The sequence below is a fragment of the Macaca thibetana genome, chromosome 4, assembly GCF_024542745.1.
Source record: "Macaca thibetana thibetana isolate TM-01 chromosome 4, ASM2454274v1, whole genome shotgun sequence".
Taxonomy (NCBI): domain Eukaryota; kingdom Metazoa; phylum Chordata; class Mammalia; order Primates; family Cercopithecidae; genus Macaca; species Macaca thibetana.
Genome location: NC_065581.1, coordinates 33,091,562 through 33,118,430, shown reverse-complemented (window position 1 = coordinate 33,118,430; position 26,869 = coordinate 33,091,562). Strand labels below are relative to the sequence as shown.

Here is a 26,869-nt window from a genome sequence, read left to right as displayed (position 1 = left end):
CCTGTGTGTGGTTTGGAGGTGCCACTAAACTTGGGGGCATCATCAGGAGACACATTTGAAAAAAACCTTTTACTCAGATTAAATTATTAAAAACTTTCAATTTCCTTTAACTTATTAGAGACATCCCTACCTGTAAAGAGGTGCAGATTGCACTCTCCAGTCAACAGCTGTCATTCTGTCATATCATCAGATACCCGGGGCTGCTGCTCCTTGAGGTGTCCAGAGAATCACAGCATTTTCCAGTATTGAAAGACCTGAAAGATCGCAGTGCCTTCATTTCAACTGTGAGACGTGAAGTAATTTTCGTAAATCTACAACATTAAGATATGGTGCAATAAGGACCAGATTAAAGGTCTGCACGTTGTCAACCACTTTCCCTCCATCTCCTTTACTCCTAAACACACTCACAAACTCACTTTTGCAAACGGTTGTCTTGTCAAGTGGGAAATGAATGCTCTTACAAGACTCAAACTTGTGAACACATCACTGACCAGCACAGAGCTGGCTCACAATAGGGACCCAATTAAAGTGTTTTACATGCAACTGGATCAAACCTTTCAAGTACTAAATTAAAACAACCCTTTAAAGAAGGAAATTGTTTCAGAAGAGGACCTTCATACTGAATCTCTGACCAGCGACTGATGATGCTATTGGACTCAGGTGCTGATTGGTTCTCCAATACGAGATTACCCATTCCAGGAGCAAGGAAATCAGTAAGTTCCTCCTTATAATTTGGAATGTGAGTGGAGGGGGATCGTAGTTCTCCCTGAGTGTAACTTGTCTGCTCCTCTGGACCCTGGTCCTGTCCTCGTTTCCAGCATGGTGTGTCTGAGGCTCCCTGGAGGCTCCTGCATGGCAGCTCTGACAGTGACACTGATGGTGCTGAGCTCCCCACTGGCTTTGGCTGGGGACACCCGACGTAAGTGCACATTGTGGGTGCTGAGCTACTATGGGGTGGGAAAAATAGGGAGTTTTGTTAACATTGTGCCCAGACCATGTCTGTTACAAAATTGTAACTTTTTCAGAGATTGCCCATCTTTATCATTGGATCCCAAATTATTTCCACCACAAAAGGAGTTTGGCTACTTGCCATCTCCATGAGACTGTGTAAGGGGCCTCCATACAGGTCATTTCTTTTTCATATCTCCAGGAATAAAACTTTTGCATCACATGTCCTCAGGGTCTTTAGAGGATTTATAAATAAGGATGCTAAAATAAATTCCCCATACAGCACTTCCCTTTATTATGTTGACTTATGTCAGACAAAAGCAGGTTTTTACTGAAAATTTTGTGGGAGTCAAGGGAATTCAAAGGGTCTCTCCTAGACGATCCTGGGTTATGTCCTCCACAGGAACTGTGGTGTTGGCCCCTCTTCCTCATATGTGAGGATGGACCCAGTGGCCTCCCCATTATCTCCTTTCTTTTCTTTCTGAACTCCAGTGTTTATAAAGCCTGTATGCCTGTAGCGTATGTAGGTTCTCTGACAAAAGTTATACTTAGTGTTCTTTCTTTCTTATGGGGAAAAATCCCTGGAACTGAAGCTGAGATCTTTAGTACTTGGAGTCACCTTGCAGATACAGAGTATTTATGAGATATTCTTTGGTGCCTAAAGAACTTAAGGCATCCTCTGGAAAACTGGCCCAGGTTAGTGTTTATTATGAATCTTTTTAAATTTTCTATATTTGTTTCTCCTACATCTCCTACATGCTCTAATTAGACATGACAGAAAAGATTTAACTAACAAAGTATAAATGATAAGAAATTCTGTTTTTGTAAGTAAAAAATAATCAAATATCAGAAATTTAATAATGTTCAAACTATATGCTCTGTGTGGGGTTACCGAGACAATGTGGACATTGCTCACATCTCATAGGGCTGAAAGTCAATGAGCATGTCCTGGGAACTCATTATCTTACTGGGGTCTTGTCCTAAATTTCATAGGTTCACTCATGATGCCCTCAGCTTTCCTTAATTAGCCATGTCTGCTTACCTCTTCCTCCGGTTTCTCTCTATTTTTCCCCAGCTATGTTGTCATCGTTTCCAGAAATCTCTAAAGCTTGCACAGATGCTTAGCACTAGGAGATTCATTGAAAGAGATAATTTTTTCTTTTCTTTTTTTTTTAATTATTTTATTATCATTATACTTTAAGTTCTAGGGTACATGTGCATAATGTGAAGGTTTGTTACATATGTATACTTGTGCCATGTTAGTGTGCTGCACCCATCAACTCGTCAGCACCCATCAACTCGTCAGCACCCATCAACTTGTCATTTACATCAGGTATAACTCCCAGTGCAATCCTTCCCCCCTCCCCACTCCCCATGATAGGCCCTGGTGTGTGATGTTCCCCTTCCTGAGTCCAAGTGATCTCATTGTTCAGTTCCCACCTATGAGTGAGAACATGTGGTGTTTGGTTTTCTGTTCTTGCAATAGTTTGCTGAGAATGATGGTTTCCAGCTGCATCCATGTCCCTACAAAGGACAGGAACTCATCCTTTTTTATGGCTGAATAGTATTCCATGGTGTATATGTGCCACATTTGCTTAATCCGGTCTGTCACTGATGGACATTTGGGTTGATTCCAAGTTTTTGCTATTGTGAATAGTGCCACAATAAACATACATGTGCATGTGTCTTTATATAGCAGCATGATTTATAATCCTTCAGGTATATACCCAGTAATGGGATGGCTGGGTCACATGGTACTTCTAGTTCTAGATCCTTGAGGAATCGCCATACTGTTTTCCACAATGGTTGAACTAGTTTACAATCCCACCAACAGTGTAAAAGTGTTCCTATTTCTCCACATCCTCTCTAGTACCTGTTGTTTCCTGACTTTTTAATGATTGTCATTCTAACTGGTGTGAGATGGTATCTCATTGTGGTTTTGATTTGCATTTCTCTGATGGCCAGTGATGATGAGCATTTTTTCATGTGTCTGTTGGCTGTATGAATGTCTTCTTTTGAGAAATGTCTGTTCATATCCTTTGCCCACTTTTTGTTGGGGTTGTTTTGTTTTGTTTTTTTTTTTCTTGTAAATTTGTTTGAGTTCTTTGTAGGTTCTGGATATTAGCCCTTTGTCTGATGAGTAGATTGCAAAAATTTTCTCCCACTCTGTGGGTTGCCTGTTCACTCTGATGGTAGTTTCTTTTGCTGTGCAGAAGCTCTTTAGTTTAATTAGATCCCATTTGTCAATTTTGGCTTTTGTTGCCGTTGCTTTTGGTGTTTTAGACATGAAGTCTTTGCCCATGCCTATGTCCTGAATGGTATTTGCTAGGTTTTCTTCTAGGGTTTTTGTGGTATTAGGTCTAACATTTAAGTCTCTAATCCATCTTGAATTAATTTTCGTATAAGGAGTAAGGAAAGGATCCAGTTTCAGCTTTCTACTTATGGCTAGCCAATTTTCCCAGCACCATTTATTAAATAGGGAATCCTTTCCCCATTTCTTGTTTCTCTCAGGTTTGTCAAAGATCAGATGGCTGTAGATGTGTGGTATTATTTCTGAGGGCTCTGTTCTGTTCCATTGGTCTATATCTCTGTTTTGGTACCAGTACCATGCTGTTTTGGTTACTGTAGCCTTGTAGTATAGTTTGAAGTCGGGTACCGTGATGCCTCCAGTTTTCTTCTTTTGACTTAAGATTGTCTTGGAGATACGGGGCCTTTTTTGGTTCCATATGAACTTTAAAGCAGTTTTTTCCAATTCTGTGAAGAAATTCCTTGGTAGCTTGATGGGGATGGCATTGAATCTATAAATTACCTTGGGCAGTATGGCCATTTTCATGACATTGATTCTTCCTATCCATGAGCATGGTATGTTCTTCCATTTGTTTGTGTCCTCTTTTATTTCACTGAACAGTGGTTTGTAGTTCTCCTTGAAGAGGTCCTTTACATCCCTTGTAAGTTGGATTCCTAGGTATTTTATTCTCTTTGAAGCTATTGTGAATGGAAGTTCATTCATGATTTGTCTCTCTGTTTGACTGTTACTGATGTATAAGAATGTTTGTGATTTTTGCACATTAATTTTGTATCCTGAGACTTTGCTGAAGTTTCTTATCAGCTTAAGGAGATTTTGGGCTGAGACAATGGGGTTTTCTAAATATACAATCATGTCATCTGCAAACAGGGACAATTTGACTTCTTCTTTTCCTAACCAAATACCCTTTATTTCTTTCTTTTGCCTGATTGCCCCAGCCAGAACTTCCAACACTATGTTGAATAGGAGTGGTGAGAGAGGGCATCCCTGTCTTGTGCCAGTTTTCAAAGGGAATGCTTCCAGTTTTTGCCCATTCAGTATGATATTGGCTGTGGGTTTGTCATAAATAGCTCCTATTATTTTCAGATACGTTCCATCAATACCGAATTTATTGTGAATTTATAGCATAAAGGGTTGTTGAATTTTGTCAAAGTCCTTTTCTGCATCCTTTTCTGCATCTAATCATGTGGTTTTTGTCTTTGGTTCTGTTTATATGCTGGATTACGTTTATTGATTTGTGTATGTTGAATCAGCCTTGCACCCCAGGGATGAAGCCCACTTGATCATGGTGGATAAGCTTTTGATGTGCTGCTGGATCCGGTTTGCCAGTATTTTATTGAGGATTTTTGCATCGATGTTCATCAGGGGTATTGGTCTAAAATTCTCTTTTTTTGTTGTGTCTCTGCCAGGCTTTGGTATCAGGATGATGTTGGCCTCATAAAATGAGTTAGGGAGGATTCCCTCTTTTTCTATTGATTGGAATAGTTTCAGAAGGAATGATACCAGCTCCTCCTTGTACCTCTGGTAGAATTCAGCTGTGAATCCATCTGGTCCTGGACTTTTTTTAGTTGGTAGGCTATTAATTATTGCCTCAATTTCAGAGCCTGCTATTGGTCTATTCAGGGATTCAACTTCTTCCTGGTTTAGTCTTGGGGGAGTGTAAGTGTCCAGGAAATTATCCATTTCTTCTAGATTTTCTAGTTTATTTGCATAGAGGTGTTTATAGTATTCTCTGATGGTAGTTTGTATTTCTGTGGGGTCGGTGGTGATATCCCCTTTATCATTTTTTATTGCATCTATTTGATTCTTCTCTCTTTTCTTCTTTTTATTAGTCTTGCTAGTGGTCTATCAATTGTGTTGATCTTTTCAAAAAACCAACTCCTGGATTCATTGATTTTTTGGAGAGTTTTTTTGGATATCTATCTCCTTCAGTTCTGCTCTGATCTTAGTTATTTCTTGCCTTCTGCTAGCTTTTGAATGTGTTTGCTCTTGCTTCTCTAGTTCTTTTAATTGCGATGTTAGAGTGTCCATTTTAGATCTTTCCAGCTTTCTCTCATGGGCATTTAGTACTATAAATTTCCCTCTCCACACTGCTTTAAATGTGTCCCAGAGATTCTGGTATGTTGTATCTTTGTTCTCATTGGTTTCAAAGAACATCTTTATTTCTGCCTTCATTTTGTTATGTACCCAGTAGTCATTCAGTAGCAGGTTATTCAGTTTCCATGTAGTTGAGCGGTTTTGATTGAGTTTCTTAATCCTGAGTTCTAGTTTGATTGCACTGTGGTCTGATAGACTGTTATAATTTCTGTTCTTGTACATTTGCTGAGGAGTGCTTTACTTCCAATTATGTGGTCAATTTTGGAATAAGTGTGATGTGGTGCTGAGAAGAATGTATATTTTGTTGATTTGGGGTGGAGAGTTCTGTAGATGTCTATTAGGTCTGCTTGCTGCAGAGCTGAGTTCAATTCCTGGATATCCTTGTTAACTTTCTGTCTTGTTGATCTGTCTAATGTTGACAGTGGGATGTTGAAGTCTCCCATTATTATTGTATGGGAGTCTAAGTCTCTTTGTAAGTCTCTAAAGTCTTGCTTTATGAATCTGGGTGCTCCTGTATTGGGTGCATATATATTTAGGATAGTTAGCTCTTCCTGTTGAATTGATCCCTTTACTATTATGTAATGGCCTTCTTTGTCTCTTTTGATCTTTGATGGTTTAAAGTCTGTTTTATCAGAGACTAGGATTGCAACCCCTGCTTTTTTTTGTTCTCCATTTGCTTGGTAGATCTTCCTCCATCCCTTTATTTTGAGCCTATGTGTGTCTCTGCATGTGAGATGGGTCTCCTGAATACAGCAGACTGATGGGTCTTGACTCTTTATCCAGTTTACCAGTCTGTGTCTTTTAATTGGAGCATTTAGTCCATTTACATTTAAGGTTAATATTGTTATGTGTGAACTTGATCCTGCCATTATGATATTAACTGGTTATTTTGCATGTTAGATGATGCAGTTTCTTCCTACCCTCGATGGTCTATACATTTTGGCATGTTTTTGCAATGGCTGGTACTGGTTGTTCCTTTCCATATTTAGTGATTCCTTTAGGGTCTCTTGTAAGGCAGGCCTGGTGGTGACAAAATCTCTAAGCATTTGCTTATCTGTAAAGGATTTTATTTCTCCTTCACTTATGAAACTTATTTTGGCTGGATATGAAATTTCTGGGTTGAAAATTCTTTTCTTTAAGAATGTTGAATATTGGCCCCCACTCTCTTCTGGCTTGTAGAGTTTCTGTCGAGAGATCTGCTGTTAGTCTGATGGGCTTCCCTTTGTGGGTAATGCGACCTTTCTCTCTGGCTGCCCTTAAGATTTTTTCCTTCATTTCAACTTTGGTGAATCTGGCAATTATGTGTCTTGGAGTTGCTCTTCTCGACGAGTATCTTTGTGGCGTTCTCTGTATTTCCTGAGTTTGAATGTTGGCCTGCCCTGCTAGGTTGGGGAAGTTCTCCTGGATGATATCCTGAAGAGTGTTTTCCAACTTGGTTCCATTTTCCTCCTCACTTTCAGGCACCCCAATCAGACGTAGATTTGGGCTTTTTACATAATCCCATACTTCTTGCAGGCTTTGTTCATTTCTTTTTCTTCTTTTTTCTTTTGGTGTCTCTTCTCGCTTCATTTCATTCATTTGATCCTCAGTCACTGATACTCTTTCTTCCAGTTGATTGAGTCGGTTACTGAAGCTTGTGCATTTGTCATGTATTTCTCGTGTCATGGTTTTTCATCTCTGTCATTTCATTTATGGCCTTCTTTGCATTAATTATTCTAGTTATCAATTCTTCCATTCTTTTTTCAAGATTTTTAGTTTCTTTGCACTGGGTACGTAAATCCTCCTTTAGCTCTGAGAATTTTGATGGACTGAAGCCTTCTTCTCTCATCTTGTCAAAGTCATTCTCCATCCAGCTTTGATCCGTTGCTGGCGATGAGCTGCGCTTCTTTGCCGGGGGAGATGCGCTCTTATTTTTTGAATTTCCAGCTTTTCTGCCCTGCTTTTTCCCCATCTTTGTGGTTTTATCTGCTTCTGGTCTTTGATGATGGTGACGTACTGATGGGGTTTTGGTGTGGGTGTCCTTCCTGTTTGTTAGTTTTCCTTCTAACAGTCAGGACCCACAGCTGTATGTCTGTTGGAGATTGCTTGATGTCCACTCCAGACCCTATTTGCCTGGATGTCAGCAGCAGAGGCTGCAGAAGATAGAATATTTCTGAACAGCGAGTGTACCTCTCTGATTCTTGCTTTGGAAGCTTCCTCTCAGGGGTGTACTCCACCGTGTGAGGTGTGGGGTGTTGGTCTGCCCCTAGTGGGGGATGTCTCCCAGTTAGACTACTCAGGGATCAGGGACCCACTTGAGCAGGCAGTCTGTCCGTTCTCAGATCTCAACCTCCGTGTTGGGAGATCCACTACTCTCTTCAAAGCTGTCAGACAGAGTCGTTTGTGTCTGCAGAGGTTTCTGCTGCTTTGTTGTTGTTGTTGTTGTTTAGCTGTGCCCTGTCCCCAGAGGTGGAGTCTATAGAGACAGGCAGGCCTCTTTGAGCTGCTGTGAGCTCCACCCAGTTCGAGCTTCCCAGCGGCTTTGTTTACCTACTTAAGCCTCAGCAATGGCGGGCGCCCCTCCCCCAGCCTCGCTGCTGTCTTGCCTTTAGATCTCAGACTGCTGTGCTAGCAATGAGGGAGGCTCCGTGGGCATGGGACCCTCCCGGCCAGGTGTGGGATAAAATCTCCTGGTGTGCCCGTTTGCTAAGACCCTTGGTAAAGCACAGTATTGGGGTGGGAGTTACCCGATTTTCCAGGTGTTGTGTGTCTCAGTTCCCCTGGCTAGGAAAAGGGATTCCCTTCCCCCTTGCGCTTCCCAGGTGAGGCGATGCCTTGCCCTGCTTCAGCTCTTGCTGGTCGGGCTGCAGGAGCTGACCAGCACCGATTGTCCGGCACTCCCTAGTGAGATGTACCCAGTACCTCAGTTGAAAATGCAGAAATCACCTGTCTTCTGTGTCGCTCACACTGGGAGCTGGACACTGGAGCTGTTCCTATTCGGCCATCTTGCTCCGCCCCCTCAATTTTTTTCTTTTTGAGATAGGGCCTGGCTCTGTCACCCAGGCTGAAGCTCAGTGGTGCGATTGAGGCTCACTGCAACCTCTGCCTCCCACACTCAAGCAATCCTCCCTCTTCAGGCTCCAGAGTAGCTGGGAATACAGGCAGGCAACCATGCCCAGCTAATTTTTGTAATTTTGGTAGAGATGAGATTTTGCCATGTTGGCCAGGCTGGTCTTAAACTGCTGGACTCAAGTAATCCTCCTGCCTTGGCCTCCCAGCGTGTTAGGATTATAGATGTGAGCCACTGTGTCCAGGCAAAAAGAGATGACTCTTAATAAAAAGATTTCCTTTTTCTTAAATCACTGTTTCTTTATCTGTGAATTCTTCTTCCAACTAGAAGGAGAAAGAAGAAGTTTGCCTGTATTTCTCACCAGGAGGAGAAGGGGTCTAGTGTGACATCAAAATGAAAGACATCAAATGAAATGTGCTGGAGCTTGAGCCCCTTCTTGATTTCCAGGATCCCGACGGTGATCAGTTCCCATACCCTGGTTTATTCATGGAAACCACACTTCTTTTTCTCAGCAGCGACTGTGTACTGGGTTCCATTCTAGGTTCAAATCATTCTATTTGATTAAGATAGAGAGTGTCTCGACTCTCACGGAAGTTACACAAGCGTAGAGGAGACAGACACTAACCCAATAAGCATTTAACAAAGAAGAAAATGTTAGAGAGTCATAGTGCACTGAAGAAAAGACATCAGGTTTGTGGAAAGAGAGAAATGGATTCACCTACTTTAGTTCATATGTTTAGGGAGCTCTACCTGAGAAAGTGACATTCAGCTGAGACAACAAAATAAGCAGAGAGTCGTGAAGATCTAAGGGACGAAAGTTCCAGGGAGACCGAATCGGGGGAAAGCCCTGGTGTGGGAAATTATGTGGAGGGAGAGAAAGAAGGCTAGAGAGGCTGACGTATAGAAAGCAAGGAAATGGAGAGGCAGAAGATGAGGTAGGACACAGAGAGGAAGTCAGGAGCCTCGTCATTATAGGCTCTGATGTCCATGGTAAAAAATTTGAATTTTATTTTATTTTTATTTATTTTTTAATTTAATTTAATTGTATTTTTTTGAGCTGGAGTTTCATTCTTGTTGCCCAGGCTGGGGTGCAATGGCGCAATCTCGGCTCACTGCAACCTCTGCTTCCGGGTTCAAGTAATCCTCCTGCCTCAGCTTCCCAAGTAGCTGGGATTACAGGCACCCACCGCCATACTGGCTAATTTTTTTGTATTTTTAGTAGAGATGGGGTATCACCATGTTGACCAGGTTGGTCTTGAACTCCTGACCTCAGATAATCTGTCTGCCTTGGCCTCCCAAAGTGCTGGGATTACAGGCGTGAGCCACCATGCCCAGACTGAATTTTATTTAAATAGATATGAGAAGCTACTGTATGGTTACAAGGAGAGTAAATTTATATTCAACTTTGTGTGTGTGTGATGGAGTCTCGTTCTGTTGCCCAGGCTAGATTGTAGTGGTACAATCTCGGCTCACTGCAACCTCCACCTCCTGGGTTCAAGCAATTCTCCTGCCTCAGCCTACCGAGTAGCTGGGACCACAGGCGCATGCCACCTCACATGGCTAATTTTTTGTATTGTTAGTAGGGATGGGATTTCACCGTGTTAGCCAGGATGGTCTTGATCTCCTGACCTGAGATGATCCACCAACCTCAGCCTCCCAAAGTGCTGAGATTATAGACGTGAGCCACTGCGCCCTGCCTATATTCAATTATTAAAATTAATTCTAGCTACTCTGTCGGGATTCGATTGTTGGGGTTCACAAGTGGTCAGGAAGATTATTTACGAGCACAGCAGGGAATTCTCCAGGGAAAACAGGCTTGTGGCTTCATGGAGTGCATTAGTGATAAAGACAGTGAAAAGGATAAAGTGGACAGACTTGGCATGTATTTTTGCTTAGCTTGTTAATGAATTACTGTAAAGGGGGTAGAACAATCAAGCTTATTCCTAAGGATTTTGTTTTGACAAATAAGTGGGTGGTGGTGTTGTTTATTGACACAGGAAAAACTATGAGAGGAAATGATTTGAAGTGGGTGGTTGGAAATAAAAGTTTTGTTTAAATTTGAGATGATTTATTGACATTTATGTAGAACAATCAGAAGGTCAGTGGCATTTAAGAGACTCATGGTGAGGCTAGGGTTTCAGATATTTATGTTGGCGGCATCAATACGTGTAGTGTGTTAAATTCCAGGGAGTGGAAGAGGATACATAGGGAGATGGATTGTGCGGAGAAAAAAGAAGAGGGCACAGGCCAGCAAAGGGGGCTGAGAAAGAGCCCAGGGATGTTGGAGAAAAATCAAGAGAATATAATGCGTGTAGGTCAAAGAAACAGATTTTTTTCCAAGGAGAAGGGAGAGGCCAATTGTGGTGAGTACCGCTAAGAGGAGGGGGAAGTGAGAACGTGACAGAGAAGCAAGTGCTGGGTTTGGTGGAGTTGATATTTGCAGTCAATGGAGTATCCAGGGAGGAAACTGGATTGGACCATTTGAAGAGCAAGTAGAAGTGAGGATGAGGTTAAGGTTGACTGTTTTGAGTAGAGAGCTTCAGGGAAGGACTGTGCTCTGGGTTCAGGGAGCCAGCTGAATCTAAAGGAAAAGGCTAAAGAAGCTGAAGAGAAGGAGGAGGACCTGTGAACCAGAGATGCTCAGTCATTATTAGCAAGGAAATACTAGAGAGCCCCTGTGTGCAGTGATGACTACTCATGCAAAAGGTCGCACAGCCAATATTTCACACAGCCAATATTTCACACAGTCAGTATTTCACACAGCCAATATTTATTAGTGACATAGCATATACCTGTTATCACTCTAGGTCGTGAGAATGGAGTGATAAATAAAATGAATCCGGTTGCCATCAGTATATGCCATGTAACATTTTGCAGTGACTGTGTACCAGGCCTATGAATTTCAGTATTCAGTTTCAATAATTACCCTGTTGTCTGTGGTATTTAAAAACATATACACTTCTGGAATCTAAAATTGAGAGGTTATAAGTAAAACCCAGTATTACAAATGTAGTGCTGGAAATCAGATTGCAGTTTAAATCTGAGCATATAGAAAGTCCCTTTCTTCTATGTCAGCAGATGCCTTTTGTGTGAGGTTCAGGTATAGTGCATTATTAGACATAAACCAGTGTTTCTAACCTATGTTTTCAAAATGACAATTCTTTATGAAACTAATAGAAGAACAGTAGACAACTGCAAAATCATGATGAAGGTACTAATTGTTTTAGAATTAAGGAATACAAAAAATAATGTGAGTTGCAGTCACAGGGATCATAAAAGTTAAAATGGGAATGTATTTGAGTGTCTATTATGTGATCAGTACTCAGAAGAGTCATCATTTAATTTTACACTTAACAGTAATCCTGTGAGGATTACGCTATTATTAAATGCATTTGATAGATTACAAAAAGGCTTATGATTGGTAAAAATTGACCCAAGTAGAAGAGATCATGTTTTTTATTCAGGTTTTCTGATTCTAGAGTTTGAGAGTTTGTCCGTCATTAGTGAGTAGTGATTTGATTGTGTCTGAATTATTGATAATGACAGAATTTCTGATATTTATATGTACCAGGTTGTTTCTTAGAGTGGGGCTCTGTCCCCATGTACATGCAAGGGCTGCTAGTTCCCATGTATAGGAGAAACTTTCATTCATTTTGCATTTATCATTTTAAAAGTTCTGTATGTCCATAATGGTCATGTGTTGAAGAACACAAGGAAGTATTAAATCACTCCTTCTTCTGAGGTTTGACTAGCAAGGTGGGCTAGAGTTGCCAAATAAAATACAGGTTCCTAGTTAAATCTGAATTTCAGATACACAACCATAATTTATTGGAAATCCAAATTTAACTGGGCATCCTCTGGTTTTATTTGCCAAATCTGTCAACCCTAAGTGGGACACATGGACATGGATTACAGTGCTAACCACGCAAGCCATAGTGACAGCAACTTCACACGTTTATTTTTTAGCTTTCTCTCTGTAAAGAAAGTGCTTAGACAATTTAGGGATGAAAAGATAGGCATTGTTTGATCCAGGCTGCCCACCTCTCTGCCATCGTTTCTAAAGGGCAGAGGGCGATTTCCACAGGCCTTGCTCACAGTCTGGGGACCTGCTCATTTTTTGAAACTGTCTGTATAAGAATGTCATTTTCTTGGTTTTTCCCTTTCTGAGGGGACTTGACTACAAAACCGAGAGTTCTGCCTCTGGCCAAGGCTGGTCATTTGATGCCTGCTAGTATTGTTGGGAGTGGGAGACTGAAAGACATGAGTTAGTTGGGGCATTAAATGGGAATAAAATAGCTGTGGTTGTGATTCATTACTACAGATAATTAGTGGACCAGTGGTAGAGAAATTAAGAAAAAATATGATGTGAATGATAAATGATATGATTAGTGACTGCTTGGTAAGGCAAGGAAATCATTAAATCTTGGTTCTCATCAAGTTCATTTTCTGGAAAGATAGCACTGTATTGGGACCAGAATTCTACAAAACATTCTTTTTAGGTAGGACCCAGATTGTCAACAAATGTTTTTCAATGCAATTCTCAGCTGCTCCATAACTAACAGTACCTTGTTGAACACAGATTTTTTCAGATGGTTCACACCTATGGTTCTTACCCAGGGATAGTTAACCACCTCTCCCTTCCCTCCCATCATCCTTGGGGGTGGCAATGTTTGGAACAATTTTTGGTTGTCACAACAGGGGTTTCTTCTGATATTTAATGAGTAGAAGCCAGGGACACTGCTAGAGAACCTACAATGTTCAGAACAGCCTCTGCCATCAACAAAGAATTATCTGGTCCAAAATGTCAATAGTGCTGAGGCTGAGAGCACTGGTTCACACTGTGCTCTTTCTGAAAATTCTAGACTCGCATCTGTTTTACAGTCAACACACAGTTCAGTTTTTGATGGTTTATTTTTGCTTGTTTCATTATAAAAAATTAAACAGTTGCATAAATTCAACCACTTCCTTCTTGAATCCATTTAGTCAATGCAAGCTCAATAGTTTAGTATTTAGTTTTTGCCTTATGCAATATTTTTCAACATTTTCATGAGTCGTCAGTCATCACTATCTCTATTAACTTTCAACAGCTTGCCCCTGTAAGTCATAAATAGTGATGCTGCTGAAATTATTTCTCACTAACATGCCTCAGATTTCTGTAGTGATTCTACATTTGATATTATTCATAATGTAAAATGCTTCTACTTATTCATTTCACTTTTACCCACACGATTATTTTAAAGTAATTTTGTCATTTTCACACTTCAGACATAAAGACAAAAGCATCAAAAATATATAGTGTTTTATATATGTGTATATTTTCACACATATATGTACATATGTTTATATGTATTGAAACTATAGAAGCACTTGTAACCAATAAGAGCTCTGAGACACCTTTGGCCACTTACCCTCATCAGATGAGATTTGCTAAATGAGTTGCGGAAACAAGTTTTTTTAACTGAATTTCTGAGCTTTGTGGATTTAGAAATGCAAAGGAAGATTTGTGGACATTTACCGGGATCCTGGTTTTATTCTCCTTAAAACTCTTTGATGCTTTCCCATTGTCTTTAGTATAAATCCAAAATCCTAACACCACCCACGAGGCTTTTAAATATCTGGCTTCTTGTGATTTCTCCAGGCTAATCTTTTACCCTCCTTTCCCTCAGCCTCTCTGCTTTAGTGAACTTTGTTCTAGTTTCTTGAAGAAGTTCATCCATTCAAGTTTTTGTACATGGGATTTCCTAAACCTGAAATGTGTCTCCCCCGTTTTGTCCGAACACACACACAGGCTGCACTCTGCCCCCTGACTCACACCTGCTTAACCTGTCAGGTCCCATCTGAACTGTCACTCTTCGGAGGGTCCTTCTCTGGCACCCTGATGTAATTGAGATCATCCTATTATTCTCTGTTCTGGAACTCCGCACTTCCGACGTTTCTCATTCCTGTCTAAGCTCCAGCGTGTTTGGTTTGTGGCCATGACTTTCCCTGCTCCTTAAGCTCCCCAGCGGAGTGGAGAGGTCTGTTTTCCCTTGTTTGGATTCCTAGAGGTCTGGCACAAGGTCCTCACTAAGGAAGTGTTCACAGGGTGAACGCGGTGGGTGCTGTTGAAGGAACCGGTAAAGCCTGTGGGATGAGAGAAGGAGCAGAGAGTGTCTGTGGGGTGAAGGCTCCCAGGAGTAGAGGGAGCAGGCTGCGGTGCTGGGCGGATCCTCCTCCAGCTCCTGCATTGAGTTCTCCAAACAGGCTGGAGGCAGGGAGGGGGTCCCCAAAGCCTGGGGATCAAAAGGAGTTTTACCGCATGGTTCCCCAAAACCCCGTTCGCCTCAGGAAGACGGAGGATGAGCCCCTGGGCTGCTGGTGGGCGGTGCGGGTGGGCCGGTTAAGGTTCCCAGTGCCCGCGCCCGCCCAGGAGCCCCGGATGGCGGCGTCGCTGTCAGTGTCTTCTCAGGAGGCCGCCCGTGTGACCGGATCCTTCGTGTCCCCACAGCACGTTTCTTGTGGCAGGCTAAGGCTGAGTGTCATTTCTTCAACGGGACGGAGCGGGTGCGGTACCTGCAGAGACACTTCTATAACCAGGAGGAGTTCGTGCGCTTCGACAGCGACGTGGGGGAGTTCCGGGCGGTGTCGGAGCTGGGGCGGCCTGTCGCCGAGTACTGGAACAGCCAGAAGGACTTCCTGGAGCAGAGGCGGGCCTCGGTGGACAATTACTGCAGACACAACTACAGGGGTGTGGAGAGCTTCACAGTGCAGCGGCGAGGTGAGCGCGGCGGGGGCGGGGGCCTGGGTCCCTGTGAGCTGGGAATCTGAGTGTGTGTGTGTGTGTGTGTGTGTGTGTGTGTGGGGGGGGGGGGGGGGGGGGGAGAGAGAGAGAGAGAGAGAGAGAGCCATCTGTGAGCATTTAGAATCCTCTCAATCCTGAGCAAGCAGTTCTGAGGGCACAGGTGTGTGTGTAGAGTGTGGATGTGTCTGTGTGTCTGTTGTGGGAGGGGAGGCAGGAGGGGGCTGCCTCTTATCCTTGGAGGCCTCTGTGGGGAAGTGACATGGTAGGTGGGTGCAGGGGGCTGGAGAGAGGAGACCTTGATTGTCTGGGGTCCTTAGAGATGCGGGGAAGGGAAATGTAAGGGGTGTGTGGTTGGGGTGAAGGTTTAGGGGAGGAGAGCTGAGGGGTCTGGAAGGTTTGGGATAACGTGAGGAGGCCAGTTCCAGACTGTCCCTGGCACACACCCTTCATGTAATCTCTGAAATAAAAGCGTGTGCTCTTCGTTTGTAAAAGCATTAGATTAATTTCTAGGGGAATTGAGGAGACCTCTGAGGCATCTCTGAAGCTTCTTTAGGTCTAAATTTCTTCCTAGTTTTTTGTTTTTGTTTTTAGTGTGTATATTTTTACATAGTAGAAATGACTGTGAAACTAACTTTTTGAATTAAAATTTTCACACAGTTACTATTTTGTTATAATGCTAATAGTTTTCTAGTAGTTACATATTATTCTTTCATATGTAATAGTTGTGACACAACTCACCTCACTTTCTCCTTTGTTGACCTTTATTACGACATTCTCCAAAAGTTGAAAATGTATGTTTCTGGTTAATTTTTAATTTATATTTTTTTCATTTGTAATTCTTTTGAATTATTTTGGCCTATTTACTGGCCAATTATAATTACTGCTCTAAGAATTTCCTATTGTATTTGGTAGGTCATGGACAATGATCTACTGTCTAATATCTCAAGGCTTAGTATTTTTCTCAGTGACTTTGTGGGTTTTTGGACTGTAAGATTATTAATGCTTTATTGATATTTGATTCAGCATTTGCTCCAGTTTGTGGTTTGTATGTTGATTTTGAAAATTCTTTTCCATGTTAAGAATTTGAACATTTTTATTTAATAAAATACATTGCAAAATTTTTATTAATGATTTACAACCCATCTTAAATCTACCATTTTATGGTATTGTTGTCTCTAGGTTTCTCCTGACTTCTAAAAAAAAATAGTTGTACGTATTGAGAGTCTGCTAGTGTCAGGGATTTTCCTGGGCATAAGCACCCCAAGTAATGAGTCTCAGACCCTGCCTTATTCCAAATGTCATTCTGGAAAAAAAAAATCATTTCACAATGATAGGCCTGAAAATAATAATGCTTGTTTTACACGGGAGATTCATTGATCAGCTAAATGTAAATATAAGAACTTTCAAAACCAAAATGATGTTCCTTAATCCTTCTCTCTGCTTTAGGACTCATGCTTTTCTAGGAACGTAAAAATTTGGAGAATCATTTCTGTCTGTCCCACCTTCCCAGGGGCAGAACCATTTCTGTGGTGTTCTAAGGTGTGAGTGCATGGCAGTAGTATTCCTAAAAATTCATACTCAGTTTCCTCATGTACCCAACTCTGTCCCTTTATCTATCCACATTGCTTTAAATCATATTTTTCTGTCACGGTGTACAAGGATGATAAATAGGTGCCAAGTGGAGCACCCACCTGTGATGAGCCCTCTCACAGGGGAATGGAGTGAGAAGCTTTCTGACCTCATAAATTGAAGGCTATCTTCAGTCATCGTTTTATATATTTTTGTGCATTAATCCTCATATAACTCCAAGAGGTAAATTAGTATAATTATCCTTCATTGTAGGTGACAAAGTTGAGCACAGAAGAATCAAAAAACTCTGCCAGGATCAACCAGTAAAAGGCAGATCTTGGATTTGAACCAGGCAACCTGGCTCAGATATCAGTATTAATTACTACACGCTGTACTTTCAAAGATTTATAAACACTTTGACAACGTATCCCAATTTCAAGCTATGAAGAAACAAACACAGTTTATCACAACATCTCTCAAATCTAATGGGTGCTAACTATCAAGATTAAATTCCAGGCTGATGACACTGTGAGGTCACATGGCCAGCTGTGCTGAGGGCTGGTCAAGGTCAGAGCCTGGGTTTACAGAGAAGCAGACAAACAGCCAAACAAGGAGACACTCTGTCTTCCTGACTCATTCCCTCTACGTTTTTTTCTCCTAGTCCAACCTAAGGTGACTGTGTATCCTGCAAAGACCCAGCCCCTGCAGCACCACAACCTCCTGGTCTGCTCTGTGAGTGGTTTCTATCCAGGCAGCATTGAAGTCAGGTGGTTCCGGAACGGCCAGGAAGAGAAGGCTGGGGTGGTGTCCACAGGCCTGATCCACAATGGAGACTGGACCTTCCAGACCCTGGTGATGCTGGAAACAGTTCCTCGGAGTGGAGAGGTTTACACCTGCCAAGTGGAGCACCCAAGCGTGACCAGCCCTCTCACAGTGGAATGGAGTGAGCAGCTTTCTGACTTCATACATTTCTCACCCACCGAGAAGGGGACTGTGCTAATCCCTGAGTGTCAGGTTTCTCCTCTCCCACATCCTATTTTCATTTGCCCTATGTTCTCATCTCCATCAGTACAGGTCACTGGGGATAGCCCTGTAACAGTTTCTAGAAACACCTGTACCCCCTGCGGAATCAGTCATGCCTGCGAGGCAGGAGAGGCTGTCCCTCTTTTGAACCTCCCCATGATGTCACAGGTCAGGGTCACCCGCTCTCCCCAGGCTCCAGGCCCTGCCTCTGGGTCTGAAACTGAGTTTCTGGTGCTGTTGCTCTGAGTTATTTATTGTGATCTGGGAAGAGGAGAAGTGTAAGGGTCTACGTTACATGAGAGGAGTCCAATCTCAGCTCTGCCTTTTATTAGCTTTGTCACTCTAGATAAACTACTTAGCCTCATTGAGTCTCAGGCTTTCTGTGGATCAGATGTTGAACTCGTGCCTTACATCAAGGCTGTAATATTTGAATGAGTTTGATGCCCGAACCTTGTAACTGTTCAGTGTGATTTGAAATCCTTTTTCTCTCCAGAAATGACTAGTTATTTTAGTTCTTGTGGGGCAGCCTTCTTCCCCATTTTCAAAGCTCTGAATCTTAGAGTCTCAATTAAAGAGGTTCAGTTTGGAATAAACATCACTAAAGCTGGCTTCCTCTCTCAGGAGCACGGTCTGAATCTGCACAGAGCAAGATGCTGAGTGGAGTCGGGGGCTTTGTGCTGGGCCTGCTCTTCCTTGGGGCTGGGCTGTTCATCTACTTCAGGAATCAGAAAGGTGAGGAGCCTTTGGTAACTGGCTCTCTCCACAGGCTTTTCTGGAGGAGGAACTATGGCTTTGCTGAGGTTAGTTCTCAGTATATGAACAAAGCTTTTCTTTCCCCAAACGGCTCCAATGTCCTGCTAATCCAGAAATCATCAGTGCATGGTTACTATGTCAAGGCATAATAGCTTGTGGCCTGCAGAGACAAGAGGAAGGTTAACAAGTAGGGGTCCTTTGGTTTGAGATCCTGGAGCAAATTAAGGAAGAGCCACTAGGTTAATGCAATTACACTGGATCCTGTGACAGACACGTCACGCTTCATGGGTCACATGATCTGTTTCTGCTCCTTTCTGCCCTGGTTGGTGTGGGTTGTGTTGTTAGAGAAATCTGTGTTGGAGGACAGATTTGCTTCCATATCTTTTAAGTTCGCTGTTTTGAACCTCCCCATGATATCACAGGTCAGGGTCATCCGCTCTCCCCAGGCTCCAGGCCCTGTCTCTGGGTCTGAGACTGAGTTTCTGATGCTGTTGCTCTGCGTTGTTTATTGTGATCTGGGAAGAGGAGAAGTGTTACACATTACACATTACATTATTACATTATTAAATGTTTCTCAAAGATGGAATTAAATATCATCTGGTCCATTTGGCTCCAAAGACAAAAAATGAAAAGAAAAAGGGAGGATTATTTCCCAATAAAGATTTTCATGTATATGTCATGAGTATGTGAGGTAATGCATATGTTAAATAGCTTGATTTAGACATTCCACACTACAGGCATATATCAAAACCTCACGCTGTACAACATAAATATACTATACAATTTTTACTTGTCAATTAAAAAAGTAAACCTAATGGTTAAAAAAGCAATGCATAAAAACTGAGAACAGACTATAACAACTGAAACAAACTCGGCCAACGTGAGATGAGAAACCAGCCAGCAAGGCAATCAGAACTCTTTCTTCACCCCGTCTACAATATTTTGCATTTATAACTGTAAATTAGTGTATAGTGTTTCACTCCAGAGACTTCAATAATATAGTGTCATCAAAGGACTTGTACAGATTTCAGAGAAAGACAGATTTAGAAGACGGAGGGTTCTCCATTATGTTCTATCTGAGAGTCAGTATGAAATGTCAAATCTAAAAGTACATAATTCAGAGGTCTATTTCAAAGTAATAATCATTTGAGCATAATTTCTCCACTGTCAGAGACGACTGTTATTTTCAATCAAATTAAAAGTTGTTTCTATGCATATCTTATTTTTAGTTGTATGTTACTTGTACATAACATAGCAGTACAAGTACATATAAATCCTGTAAGAGTATAAATCCTATAGCAGTATATTAAGCTTATAATTGTCTGTTCTGTTTGATCATAGAGTTGCAACAAATAGGCCTCAGGATTCCTAAGTTGAGGACATGATTTTCTCATTTTATATGAGACTTGGGGCGTGGAATTACAAAGTAGAACCAAAATCTGTGGAATGAATATTTCATTGAAGATGCGTTCTGCTGCTAATAGCAGGAAATTACATATAGTGGGCTTTATTTTTCTTTACCCCATGATCTCACATAGCCAATAGATCCAAGGCTGGGCATCTCCAGGATTGCTCAACCCAGCAGGCTAGGGGCATCACCAGCGATCCTGGAACTTCGTAGCTCATCTCTCTATCACACACAGTATGTCAGCTTTCCTGAGATGGTAGGGTGACCCATGCAGCAGCTTTAGGTTTGTTATTCTTTCACAACAACTCCCAAAGGGAAGAAAAGGATACTCCTTTTTCCTGTGTGCCTTTATAAGGAGCAACTAAACTGTTTCCAGAGTGTTCTCAGTACCCATTTTCTCACACGTTGGAATAACCATGTGATCATATGGGCTCAGACAAGCCAGGATTCAACCTTTACAGAGTGGGCCTGATGCACATGGGAAGAAAAGGAGCAAAATCATATATTTTTAAAAATAAAGAACTGGTGGCTGGAGTAGGAGAGATTGATTTCAGGGTAGGGAAATGATAGATTGTGGTACTATCAAGTTGTAAGTATTTGAGTTAACTTCCACACGAAGGCTTATAGATTCCTGATAGCCACCCTCAATTCAGGGTTTTGGATCTCTCTCTCTCTCTCTCTCTCTCTCTCTCTCTCTCTCTATATATATATATATATATATATGTGTGTGTGTATATACACATATATATACACACACATATAGAATGTATTAAATGTCAGTCATTAACTCAATTACAATAAAACAAAAAAGCAAGCAAACAAGATTGTTTTTAGAACTCAATTAAGTATGCTGACATGTTATTTTATGAGGTAAATATATTTTCCAGGGAAATTATTGAAAAAAAGTAGAATAAGGAATGACTAGCTCTGTAAGGTGCTAAAACATACTATACATTTACTTTTAAAAATGCATTTGTTACTGTTCTTTTTTATTAAATATGCTAGTAAAACAGAGTCTAGAATTAGAAACAGAAAGAGTTGAGATTTAGTTTCAGTTTTTGGTAAGTTGTATTCCAAACTCATTTCTTTCACTAAATAGATCCTGGATAAATAAAACTTGAAACATAAAGAGAAAATATAAAATTACCAAGACAGATGTTATTTCTTTTTTTTTATTATTACACTTTATGTTCTAGGGTACATGTGCACAACGTGCAGGTTTGTTACATATGTATACATGTGCCATGTTGGTGTGCTGCACCCATTAACTCGTCATTTACATTAAATATATCTCCTAATGCCATCCGTTCCCCTTCCGCCGACCCCACAACAGGCTCCAGGTGTGTGATGTTCCCCTTCCTGTGTCCAAATGTTCTCATTGTTCAATTCCCACCTATGAGTGAGAACATGCGGTGTTTGGTTTTCTGTTCTTGCAGTAGTTTGCTGAGAATGATGGTTTCCAGCTGCATCCATGTCCCTACAAAGGACATGAACTCATCCTTTTTTATGGCTGAATAGTATTCCATGGTGTATATGTGCCACATTTTCTTAATCCAGTCTATCATTGATGGACATTTGGGTTGATTCCAAGTCTTTGCTATTGTGAATAGTGCTGCAATAAACATACGTGTGCATGTGTCTTTACAGCAGCATGATTTATAATCCTTTGGGTATATTCCCAGTAATGGGATGACTGGGTCAAATGGTATTTCTAGTTCTAGATCCTTGAGGAATCGCCACACTGTCTTCCACAATGGTTGAACTAGTTTACAGTCCCACCAACAGTGTAAAAGCGTTCCTCTTTCTCCACATCCTCTCCAGCACCTGTTGTTGCCTGATTTTTTAGTGATTGCCATTCTAACTGGTGTGAGATGGTATCTCATTGTGGTTTTGATTTGCATTTCTCTGATGGCTAGTGATGATGAGCATTTTTTCACGTGTCTGTTGGCTGCATAAATGTCTTCTTTTGAGAAGTGTCTGTTCATATCCTTTGCCCACTTTTTGATGGAGTTGTTTGGTTTTTTCTTATAAAAAAAATATGGAACGCTTCACAAATTTGCGTGTCATCTTTGCGCAGGGGCCATGCTAATCTTCTCTGTATTGTTCCAATTTTAGTATATGTGCTGCCATAGCGAGTACGACAGATGTTATTTCTGATACTATCATCATCATCGTAATTATGTTTGAAGACAAAGAGACCTTCTAAACCCTTATGTGTTGCTGGTGGGAGTATATGATTTTACAAATACCTGGTAATTTGACAATTTCTTAAAAAGTTTAACATATGTTTGCCCTATGACCCAGCAATCTCATTCCCTGGAATCTACCTAAGAGACATAAAAACATATGTCCTCACAAATATGTGTTCAAGGGTTCAGAACAGCCTTAGCCTCAGTAGGCCAAAACTGAAAATCCGAATATCTTTCAACTAGTAAATGAATAAACAAAATTCTACTACATCCAGGCAAGGCAATATCATTCAACAATAAAAGGGGACAAAAGTAGACTTATCTGGCAGGGGAGCTACCATGAACATCAGGGTAGTTTTCACAAGGCAAATTTCAACCCTTGCACTCTGGATGATGAGACATTACTTAGTGGGTACAATGCGTGTGATTGGAGTGATGGATACTGTGGAACACTGACTTTACCACTATGCAATCGATGCAGGTAACAAAGTTACACTTGTACCTTATGTACTTAAATTTACATAAATGAAAAAAGACAAGAAGAAATGAAAACAAACAAAATGATGATACATACTGCAAAACTTGTGAACTTCAATAATGTTAACTAAGTGAAGGAAATTGGACATAAAGATTATATGTTGTATGATTTCATTTTCTTGAAATATCTAGAAAAGATAAATTTATAGACATAAAAAGCAGATCATTGGGTGAGGTACCTTACTATAAATAGAGAAATTCTGGACATGGCAGAAATGTTCTAAAACTAGATTGTTGTGATAATTGCACAAATCGATTAATTTACTCAAATCATTACATTTTACATATACAATGAGTGAATTTTGTAGTATGGAAATTATGCTTTAGTAAACCTGTTAAAATAATTCTTTTTTAAAAAGTAAGGCTTTGTAGGCAAGACAAAATCCAGAAGACACAAACGAAAAAATATTTGAAGAAAATTACTAGTTTCTTTGCATGAAGAAAATAACAAAATTAAAAGAAGTATATGACGCAGAGGAAAAACTTTGATCACGTAAGGCTAACTTTCTTATGAAAAATTGTTAACTAGTCAATAAATAAATTCTTGGAAATGCCATAAATAATTGGGCAAAGGATATAGACTCATTATAGAAGAGAATATTCTCATAGTCGATAAATATAAATATTTGCTCAAACTCACCAATGAACAGAAAAATCCAAATTCAAACAGCAATGTAATAAACTATTTCTCCCACTCCAAAATTGGCAAGTACAATAGTTTGTTTTAAAATCAGGGATTTAGAAGATTCTAAGGGAATAGGCTGTCTCATATTATTAGGATTTTGAGTTATGGCAGTGTAGTAATATCTATTAAAACTCAAAATACAATTGTTACATGCTGATGAAAACAGCAAAAATCCCATTCTAAACATCTGTCTTAAAGAACAATCCTACATGAGCCCAAGGAGACATAAAATTGGTCTTTTGTTGAGCCACGATTTGGAATAACAAAAACATTTCCAAATTCAAAAAGAAAAAACTGATTAATTTGTCTCGATTATAAAAATTTTGTACATCCTAAAATCTATGCAGTATGTGAAGTGACAGCACACTGCAGGATGACATTTGGTGCTGTGTGGGGCACTGTGAGCATAGACTGGTGTAACCCTGTGAGTAGTTTGGCTAATACAGTATTTCCACTCTAGGTTGTTACAGTCTCCGTAAATTCTTCCTCATATGTCCATGATGACATATAAAAAATGTAACAGGGGAGAAAAGAAACATTCTCTACATTTAAATAGAAGAAAGGTAAACTGTGGAATACCCATAGAAAGGACTTCAAGTAAATTCAGGCCTTTAAGTAAATTATGTAGGACTATCAACATGGAGTGGAAAAAAATCATAAACCATAATGCCAGTAGGAGGTGGAAAATTACAAGAATTGTCACTGTTACTATAAGAGCAAAAAGATACATAGACTAAACTAAATGGATAAACTGGAAAATAATCTTACTTTTAAAATTTTAACCAGCCATGCATCAAAAAGTATAAAAATTCCAAATTCCAGAGATGAACAAATTCCACTTAGGTGAGCAGGGGCAAGTGTCCACTCTTATTCTTTGCTCATCTACTGAATCTTAACATGGGTGGAAGATTGAGCCTGGCTGGGAAAGGGAGATTGTGAGGGAGTGAGGACAAATCAGCTGAGTTGTAAATAGCCCTGTGGGCTTGTGTGATGCATTACAATCTATAGAGGCCCCCTGAATAATATATATCTACTTTACTCTGCCAGCTGATTCTCCTTCCAGAACTTTTTCTGACTTCATGCTGGTGGTGTGGGGACTAGGGAGGTAGATAGAAGACAACAAACATCTCTGTAGCTTCGTGCAAACAAAGATCAGGAAGGAAATCAAGATAGAAACAACACTTTCAACCATCTTGACTTAGCTGTCATTTGTAATTGACATATATTGACAACATCTGATAACTACAGAATATTTATTTATTTACATTGCACAAAGATAATCCATGAACTAGAACAAATACTATGACTATAAAACTAGTATCAAGTACTTTTACAAGAATAAAATCATACAGAGTATATTCTCTAAACACCATCTTACCAAATTACAAATTAGTAAGATTGAGAAAACTGCCCAAATTTTTGGAATTAAAATAATACATTTCTAAATAATCTGTGGCTTGTCAAAGAGGAAATCAGAAGGAAATTAGAAAATAATTTTAAATAAAATAATACTGAAATGAATTTTAAAAACTTTTGAGATATAACCAAGGCAGTCCTTAGAGAAAAATATTTAGTTTTAAATGCCTGTATTTTAAAAGGATAAATATGTAAAAATCAAAGGTGTAAACTTTTAACTTAATAATAAAAAAGCAAATTTAAGTTGAAAAAAGTAGAGGAAAAAAGCAAAGAGGTGAGGAAATCGATAACATTATTTTCTTGGTTTTGTTTTCTATTTGTTTATGATAGAGCATAATTATGTTAGTCCATTCTTACATTGCCAGAAAGAAATACCTGAGGCTGGGTAATTCATAAAGAAAAGAGGTTTAACTGACTCAGGGTTCTGCAGGCTGTGTAGGAGGTGTGGTGCTGACAATTGCTTCTGGTGAGGGCCTCAGGAAGCTAACAATCATGGGGGAAGGAAAGGGGAGCCTAGGTATCACATGGTGAGAGCAGGAGCACAGAGAAAGTGCGGAAGAGTCCGACTCCTTTAAACAAGCAGATCTTGTGTGAACTGAGTGACAACTCACGAATTACAGCTAGGATGGCACCAAGCCATTGATGAAGGATCTGCCCCCCGACCAAAATACCTCTCATCAGGCCTCACCTCCAACAATGGAGGTTACATTTTAACATGAGATTTGGAGGGGACAAACATCCAAACTCTATCAATAATGTGATTGGTTTAATGTATACTGACTTTGTAATCAGCAATATTATTTAAATTTACTTATTAAATCAGTGAAACTTGTCTATCGTTTTTATTTTCTAAGTACCTCATTATGTCAAGAGTAAATAATGACCATTTTACATGGATGCAATTATTGTCTCTTTGATATATTTTTCTTGCCATTATCATTGCCTAACTCCTCTAGTACTCCAGACATGAAGGAGACAGCTTTAACTATGTCACTGATGAGACTAATGTGCGCAACTGGGTAGCTATCATTTCCCAGATTTAAGAAATATATTTTTAATACAAGTATGAAAGCAGGTTTTTTAAAAATTAAGGCCAAGTGCTGGATTCTGTCAAATCACATTTCATGACTCTATCCAGGTGGTTGCATGTGTGATCTCCTTCCTTCAGTTCATGTAGTGAATCACACTAATGGATTCTCAAATGCTCACACAACCTTGCATTTCTGGAATAAACTCCACTTGGTCATGAGGTAGTAGCCATCTTTTATATCACTGAATTCACTTGGCTAATATTTTCTTAAGAACTTGGCTCATAAGAGTTATTGGTCTCTTAATTCCTATTTGTTGTAGAGTTCCCTTCAGGTCTTGAAGTAAAGTTTACACAGATCTCATCAAATGTAACTGCAAGTGCTTTTCCTTTTTTCAAATATGTTTGAAGTTTGTATGAAGTTAGTGTTGTTTGCTCCTTAAATATTTTAAAATAGTTACTGAAGCTGGATGAACCTGGGGTTTTGTCTTGGGAAAGTTTCACAGAATGCGCTTACTTTCTCTATGAGATGTGGAACTCTGCCTATTTTATGTTCTTTGTCGGCTTCAGTACATTGTACATTCTGAATAATTTATTCATTACATGCATAGTACATTGTATATTTGAATATTTTATTTATTACATGCATATTTATTTTTCTAATGTTGTTCATAATATTTAGTATTATTTCATGCTGATAAATCTGTAGGACTATAACAAAAGGTATGAAATCTGTGTCACTGGACTCTTAGGGGGAGATGACAAAGGGTAATGCCCAAATAGTGTCTGAAGGAAGATTGACTATTTCCCAAATTTGGACAAAGACTTAAATGTAAAAATTCAAGAATCTGTGCAAACCCAAATGAAGATAAATCCAAAGAAATTTAGACAAAAAAAAAATTATCGAAAGCAACAAGAGAGAAACGACATCTCATGCACAGGAGAAAATACATTAAATAACAGTGGATTGTTCATTAGAAATCATGCAGACCAGACAGGAGTGGCACAAGATATTTTATTGTCGAAAGGAATGTTAACCTAGAATGTGTACCCAGTAAGAATATTATTATAAAGTGTTCTAT

General features: G+C 40.1%; 1 protein-coding gene and 1 non-coding gene across 9 annotated transcripts in view; one reads left to right on the top strand and one right to left on the bottom strand.

Moving 5' to 3' along the window:
- Positions 1–758: 758 nt before the first annotated feature.
- The window catches only part of LOC126952700 (HLA class II histocompatibility antigen, DRB1 beta chain), a 174,541-nt gene continuing 148,430 nt past the window's right edge, over positions 759–26,869 (top strand). For 2 of the 8 annotated variants that reach the window (XM_050787527.1, XM_050787519.1), the window contains exons 1-4: positions 783–919; positions 14,887–15,156; positions 17,411–17,692; positions 18,394–18,504. In XM_050787527.1, the coding sequence (XP_050643484.1) occupies positions 820–919; positions 14,887–15,156; positions 17,411–17,692; positions 18,394–18,504 (763 nt within the window). In that variant the 5' untranslated portion in view covers positions 783–819. Of the gene's footprint in view, positions 920–14,886; positions 15,157–17,410; positions 17,693–18,393; positions 18,505–26,869 lie in introns of all 8 variants that reach the window. The other 6 variants (XM_050787525.1, XM_050787526.1, XM_050787520.1 and 3 more) reach the window with 5 other exon arrangements.
- Positions 21,966–22,072, bottom strand: LOC126953955 (U6 spliceosomal RNA). Its single transcript, XR_007725425.1, has one exon. It is a non-coding gene; the product is annotated as a U6 spliceosomal RNA (small nuclear RNA).